General features: G+C 33.0%; 1 protein-coding gene across 1 annotated transcript; it reads left to right on the forward strand.

The window, feature by feature from the left end:
* The first annotated feature begins 956 nt into the window (after positions 1-956).
* Positions 957-3,975, forward strand: LOC120173887 (probable serine/threonine-protein kinase PBL26). The gene is made up of 10 exons (XM_039180928.1): positions 957-1,290; positions 1,384-1,439; positions 1,534-1,652; positions 1,774-1,889; positions 1,980-2,531; positions 2,605-2,853; positions 2,946-3,109; positions 3,186-3,413; positions 3,493-3,642; positions 3,724-3,975. Exons 1-10 carry the CDS (start codon positions 1,152-1,154, stop codon positions 3,973-3,975), a joined length of 2,025 nt encoding a protein of 674 aa, XP_039036859.1. The 5' UTR covers positions 957-1,151.
* Positions 3,976-6,898: the final 2,923 nt, after the last annotated feature.

A 6,898-nucleotide genomic window follows, 5' to 3' on the forward strand; every position in this document is an offset into this window, starting at 1 on the left:
ATCGGTACGAAAAAGAATTGGATATCTTTTCTCACATTAGTATAAACATTAACAAGGTTAAATGCAAAATTTTATGTTAATATTATATATTTAAGGAATTATATTAAAAATTATAACAGTAAAATTATAAGATTTTAATAAATAAAAATATTAAATTATCAGTAAAATTATAAATAAAACTACTTAAACTATATGTAAATTTGTATTTTCTAAGAAATGCGGTCGCGATCGCATCGTAACACTCCTATATCTATCTTGAACATTAGGAATTAGGGTTACAAGCTAAATTGATTAAGTTGTGAATAGTTACCATCCTCTTTTTATATTAATTATATTAATTATCTTTATATTATTAAAGAAAAAGATAGTTGAAAAGAAAAAAAAATATTGCCAAATATCATCCATGAATTAGATAATTTCTTTATCACGGAGCACTAAAAATGATGATAAACTTGTAACCAAGGGTTGAATTATGAAACCTGTAATACAAAATCAAGTTAAAACACATTTTGTGTGTGTGTGTGTGTTTTAAGAGATAGAGAGAGAAGAAGAAGAAGAAGAAGAAACAAAAGTCAAGAGACAAAGGCGAGTGCAAAGGGTGGAAGTGGTCAACCCGCAAGAGCCGATAAAAAGGTTTCGCTTGTGTTTACTCCAAACCAAACCACGAGATCCGCGCGAAATTTGTTGCTTCCACGAACCGACTGTACCTATATAAACTAACTATTCCTTCACTTATTCCTACTGTAATTCCTTTTCTCAAAAATCAAATCCCTTTTTCTTAAAAAAGAAAGTAGCTTGAATATCTTTATCATCAACCCCAATTTTTTTCAATTTCTAAAATTACTTTTAAACGATTCTCTATTATATCGGCAAAGGGGTGATGTTATTTTGCGGCATTATAATTCTAGAAAAAGAAAATTCATAAAAATAACGTATTGGTACTAGTTCTTTTGTTATCTTTTATTCACTGATTCAAAAATTTGGAACTTTATGGTTCTGCCTGCAACTTGTATCTGCCTGTTCCTTCTGAGTCTGGGGTTTTCGAATGAAAATATGTCAATGGGTGTACCATTTATAATTGCAGAATATTAACGTGTAAAGTGCTTAGAATATTGGGGTGTCATTAGATTTTTGGTTAACTTGAAAAGAACATGCTTAATGATAAGAAGAAGAATGTGTTGGTTGGGATACGAATAGATATCCAAAGTAGGGGATTTCTTAATTGGGCGATTGTAAAAGTTGCAGAACCTGGTGATCGTGTTGTTGCAGTTCATGTTTCTCGTTGTTCAGGTAAGTGCATTTTTTATTACTTTCCATATGATTTTGATGTTATACGGGGTTTCCTGATCAAACTTCTTTGTGCTCTAATTTGAAATTTCGTAGATCATTCTTTAGAACCTTATTTAGAAGCATATGAAGGCCTATGTTCCTTAAAGAAGGTCGCTTCATTTATACTCGTGGTCCCTGATCACTGGAAATAAGAGTACGGAACATGTTTGATTAATTGATTGGAACAAGGTTTTTGATGCTCAGGTTGAACTTAAAGGCCGGATTTGTAATGGAAGATCGACGCGAGAAGTTTTGATTCGAGAAGCAAAGAACTATGCTGCTGCAACTCTAGTTGTTGGTGTAGGCAAGCATGGTGCTCTTGGGTAAGGAGCAGTTGAAAGACTTAAATTTGTTGTTTTTTGGATAATTGTTGAACTCAAATCTGTTTTGGTTGTTCAAATTGGTTTGATTCTTTCTCTGATGAAAAGCAGATATCATTTTCAGGGGTTGGACTGCCATAGCTAGATATTGTGCAAAGCAGTTGCCAACAACTACCAATGTTTTGGCCATCAACAATGGGAAAATCATTTTCACAAGGTCCAACAATAATAAACTACCAGGTTTGATTTTAACAACAAGAGAGGGAATGGTTTCTAGATTTCTACCTCAGTCTTCAAAAGTAGTAATAGATGTACTTTTAATTATGTCAGGTATTGAAGGAGATCCAAGACCAAGTTTTCGTCCCAGTGAAAACCTTGGTACCAAAGAATGGCCATCAGAGTATGGTGATTCTGATTTAGGGTTCGAGATATCGAGTTTTGAAGGGATTCAGAGCTCCAAAGATGGACCGAGAACTAGTAGTGATGATTCTAAGAGTGAAGCATTTAGTGTTATTCATGAAGGCACAAAAGTCTCTTCAAGCTCCAATTCTCTTTTTACAGGAGATAGTATGGATTATAAGCCTGGTTGGCCCCTTCTGCTGAGGGGTAGCTCGGCAACACCGCAAGCGAAGCTGGTGAGGAGTATATCAGTTGTCCAATGGGTTATGAACTTACCTTGTCGTTCCCTGCATCATAGTCCTCAATCCTCAACCAACAACGAAATCGAGTGGAGTGGAAATGGAGATAAAAATGATACCAGCAATTTCTCTATGCCATATGAGTTGCAAAAACGCTTGGAGACACCCCTGAGAAGAAATTCATCCCATTGCCAATGGTTCAGTTATGAAGTTTTGAAAGCTGCAACGGCTCAGTTCTCATCAGGTTTTAATGGCTTGATGCATTCTGTCTTTATATTTTACAATATTTTTTTGTCTAACATTGCGTTTCATTGCAGCGAATCTGATCGGAAAAGGGGGGAACAACCGCGTTTACAAAGGGATCCTCCCAGATGGCAACGCAGTTGCTGTTAAGATTCTGAAGTCATCAGAAGATGCATGCAAGGATTTTGCCAATGAAATCGAGATAATCTCCTCACTGAAGCATAAAAATATAAGACCTCTAGTCGGTGTCTGCTTTAAAGATTATGATCTAATATCAGTCTATGAATACTCATCTAAAGGAAGCTTAGCAGAAATTCTGCATGGTAAAGCTTCCATTGTTTTCCTTTGCTTGGTAAAAGATGTTTTCAACCATACTAATGCAAGCTAACATGTTGTATGCATGTATATATAATAGGGAAGAACAAAGATAAACATCCCTTGCCATGGGAAGTGAGGTATAACGTGGCTGTTGCCATTGCGGAAGGCCTAAATTACCTACATAACGAGCATTTTCGACCTGTTATTCATAGAGATGTCAAGTCTTCAAATATTATTCTTTCAGATGATTTCGAAGCAAAGGTAATCGAAATGGTGTTTACTGAAATAATATTTGGTTGAAAATGAAATATGTCACAAAGTTGAATCACTATGACAGTTATCTGACTTTGGACTAGCAACATGGGGACCAACTGCATCATCGTTTCTGACTCGAGCTGATGTTGCTGGAACATTCGGGTATTTAGCTCCAGAGTACTTTATGTATGGCAAGCTTAGCGACAAGATTGATGTCTACGCTTTCGGTGTCGTTCTACTTGAATTGTTGTCGGGAAAAAGATCGATAAGCTTCGGGAATCATGAGGGCCAGCAGAGTTTGGTCATGTGGGTAAGAGTATTTCTCTGAAACAATGATTTTCAAGTTTTCGATCAGCGAATCGGTTAGGCTGAAAGCTGTTAAATTTCAGGCAAAGCCAAAGATTGAGAGTGGAGATGTGAAAGGCATACTGGACCCTGATTTGAATGAAAACATCAATGTGGCCCAGATTCATAGAATGGTGGTAGCAGCAACTCTCTGCATCAAACGATCAGCTCGACTCCGGCCGAAGATGAACGAGGTAATCAAACTTTTCTATAACTTTCCGAAACGCATTGGAACAGGCTTGAGCTTCATTTATAATTTTGCATTATTTGTATAGGTACTGGAGCTCTTAAGAGGGGAAAAAGCCATTGAAAAATGTTCCTTGACACAAGATGAGAACAAAGAAAACCAAGAATATGATATCGATGATGATGAAGTTTATCTAAATGCAAGGGCGGATTTTCATTTAAGCCTTGCAATGCTTGATGTTGAGGACGATTCGACATCGTGTAGTAGCATGGAGCAAAGGAGTAACATTTCATTGGAGGAATATTTAAAAGAGAGATGGAGTCCATCAAACTCAAATTAGATTCTTTTGCCTCAAAACTCAATTTTGGGATATGCTTGTATGGTGTATAGTCCAGAGAAAAACGAAAACAACTCCCAGGATTGAGGTGTAATTTGAAGGTTTAGATTCTTATCAAGAAATGATATAATTTATCTTAAATAACGTTTATTTTCGTCAATTCCGTACTTGATGTGTGATTGTTTTCAGACTTAGACAATTTATTCGATGATACATAAAAGTTAAGAAATTACACCTTCGAGTACAATCCGACAGGATTACAATAATAGCATTTAAACCCCTAACTAGTGATTCTTTTGTGACGTGTACAAGATTATTATCTGTATAGTTTAAATTGTTTTATGATGTTTCTTTTGAGTCATAAAGGGTAGAATCTACATAGAATTATAGAAATATAAGCACAAACATTTTGATCTTCAATTTTGTAAATGGTGTTATGTTTATAGAAATGGTTTAGCATGATATTAATGCCTTGTTATAGATCATGAACAATTATGAATTTCAGAGTTATAAGAAAGGGTAAAAATCATGTAATAAATATTATGACCTTCATAATTCAATCTCTCTCCTTTCCCTTTTCTTTTTCCCTATTTTTTTGGGCCGCCCAAAACTAGTTAAAATATCGCTCTCCTTTTCTTCATCTTTAATTTTTGTCTGTTTTATCGTCGTTCAAATCTTCGTTTGCATCATGATCGACGTCTTTTGATCTAGCTTGTTATCTTGTTTCAGCTGATATTCTTGCCTCCATCTTCGATGTTGTCGTCAAGTTTGGTAGGAGGAAAAATTACGTGTTTTGTAAAACCACCCCTCCACAAACAAACTCTGATAAGGTACTTTTCATCCCCTATTTTGCAGGTCTGGATATTTTTATAAAATTTTGGATTGTTGAGGGCACCCAATGCATTACATGAGTCGCCCGTTGAGAGTGAGAATGCATTTTCTAGTGAATCGATCAAACCAGATTTGACTTTTAACCTTGACTCAATTTTATCTATGATCAACTCGACCTTTGACTTTATCCGTTGATTGATATTTTAACATGAATTATTGACTAAATTGGTCTAATTTGTTGACCCGATTTGATTGATCGTTGTCTGTTGACCATAGACTTTATATTTTTTACGACAAAGTAAATTCATTTTTGCAGTCTCTATCACCAAATTCTAACCTAAAAAGCCTTATTTCTCATTGCTTTAAAATACAATTATGTTAGGTATCTTCCGGAATCAAAAGACTAATTTATTGATTTTATGTTATGTCTTCGCACCCTAGAAGATCAGGACAACTCTTATTCAGTCTATCTTGACTTTTTACGTTCGGCTTACTCGCACGTGATTATTATTAATCAAATTAATGGTTTTATTTTATTTAAGTATAATGTTTTGGGGATCCTGTAGTGATGTTATCGTAGGTTCTCACACCACATGACCTAGTACTACCAATTATGAAAAACACAAGGTTTAATCAGTAAGATATTAACGATGTGTTCTTCGACTAGTGCTATACTTTATGTTTTAATGTCAGATTATGTATCATTTATGTGTATACAATATCTATGTTGTATGATTTCTGATTGCAAGTATATTTTATTTTCTCATTTTACATTATTCAAGCATGATTAGTTCTTGTTTTTGACGTTATGTTATGATTATGTACGACTCAAATCTTATACATGTTCTTGGAGTTTGGGATGGTATAATGGAAGATTCTAATTGTGAAACTCTCGCTACAACAAGTTTCTTTACTTTTGACGTTGAAAACATCGTCATTGAAACTTACATTTATGTTACTATTTGTATTTTATGACATAAAATTCGACGTCACGACGATCGTCACTCTAGGTGTGTCACTAAATGTCTTGTGTGACATTGTATCTTTTCATCGTCATATATTGTTAGACACATAATAACATTTATGTATAACGTCACCTTATCATTTATGTTCAATGACATTTATTTGTGTCACTAAATAAAATAAAATTTTGTCATTAATTATTTATATCATCACTAATAATATTAAAATTTAATGTATAAATGACAGAAAACTATTGTCCCAATTTTTATTTAAAATTCTAAAAAAATATTAAAATAAAAAACATTGAATTAAAATAAAAGTAAATATTTATATAAATTAATATAAAAGTCTAATTTTTTAATATTATAATAAAGGCCAATTTTTTTTTAAAAAATTACAATAAATACCATAACTTTTTTATAAATTGCAATAAATACCATAACTTTTTATAAATTAAAATAAATATCAAAACTTTCTATAAATTACAATAAATACCATAACTTTTTATAAATTACAATAAATACCATAACATTTTATAAATTACAATAAATAACAAAACTATTTATAAATTAAAATCAAAGAAAAACTTACCATAAATTAATAATGGCCTGAAATTTTTATAAATTACATGAAAAAGTCTACATTTTGCAAATTACAATAATAACCCATATTTTTTACAGGTTAAAATAAAAAGTATCCGAAATTGTCTATGTATGGCTTCACAGCTTGCATGAGTTAAATCTTATCCCTCACCTTTGCCGCCTTGACCTATCTGCACTCTTAATCTTGTCTTCATTATTTATTTGAAAACCTAAAGAAGGTGAGAAATAAATAGGAAACCGTTCAGCGCTAACACAAAGGAAAAGCTCAATATGTGAACCTCCACCTCATTCGTTATTCATTAAAACCACCATTCCAATTTCTCATATTTTCATTTCAATGCGTTTATCCAATTTAGTGTAGCAATTAATAGTATCTTGTAAAACTATCAAAAACTAAATGTTCTATTGATAGAATATCTAAATTCTAGTTCCAGATATCAGAGATTAAGCTTCAATAACATCAAAATTACTTGTAATAGAGATGCATTCTTCTACCATTAAATTGTTTGGAATCATATCCCCTGAATGCC

Source organism: Hibiscus syriacus, unplaced genomic scaffold (genome assembly GCF_006381635.1).
Source record: "Hibiscus syriacus cultivar Baekdansim isolate YM2019G1 unplaced genomic scaffold, ASM638163v2 tig00111990_pilon, whole genome shotgun sequence".
In the NCBI taxonomy this organism is placed as follows: domain Eukaryota; kingdom Viridiplantae; phylum Streptophyta; class Magnoliopsida; order Malvales; family Malvaceae; genus Hibiscus; species Hibiscus syriacus.

What these genes read in the sequence shown, in the direction of transcription:
- LOC120173887 (XM_039180928.1), top strand. Translation starts at nt 1,152, where the DNA reads ATGCTTAATGATAAGAAGAAGAATGTGTTGGTTGGGATACGAATAGAT. An exon ending in CAGATGATTTCGAAGCAAAG is followed by an intron (nt 3,110 to 3,185) that starts GTAATCGAAATG and finishes TCACTATGACAG; the next exon opens with TTATCTGACTTTGGACTAGC. An exon ending in AGCAGAGTTTGGTCATGTGG is followed by an intron (nt 3,414 to 3,492) that starts GTAAGAGTATTT and finishes GTTAAATTTCAG; the next exon opens with GCAAAGCCAAAGATTGAGAG.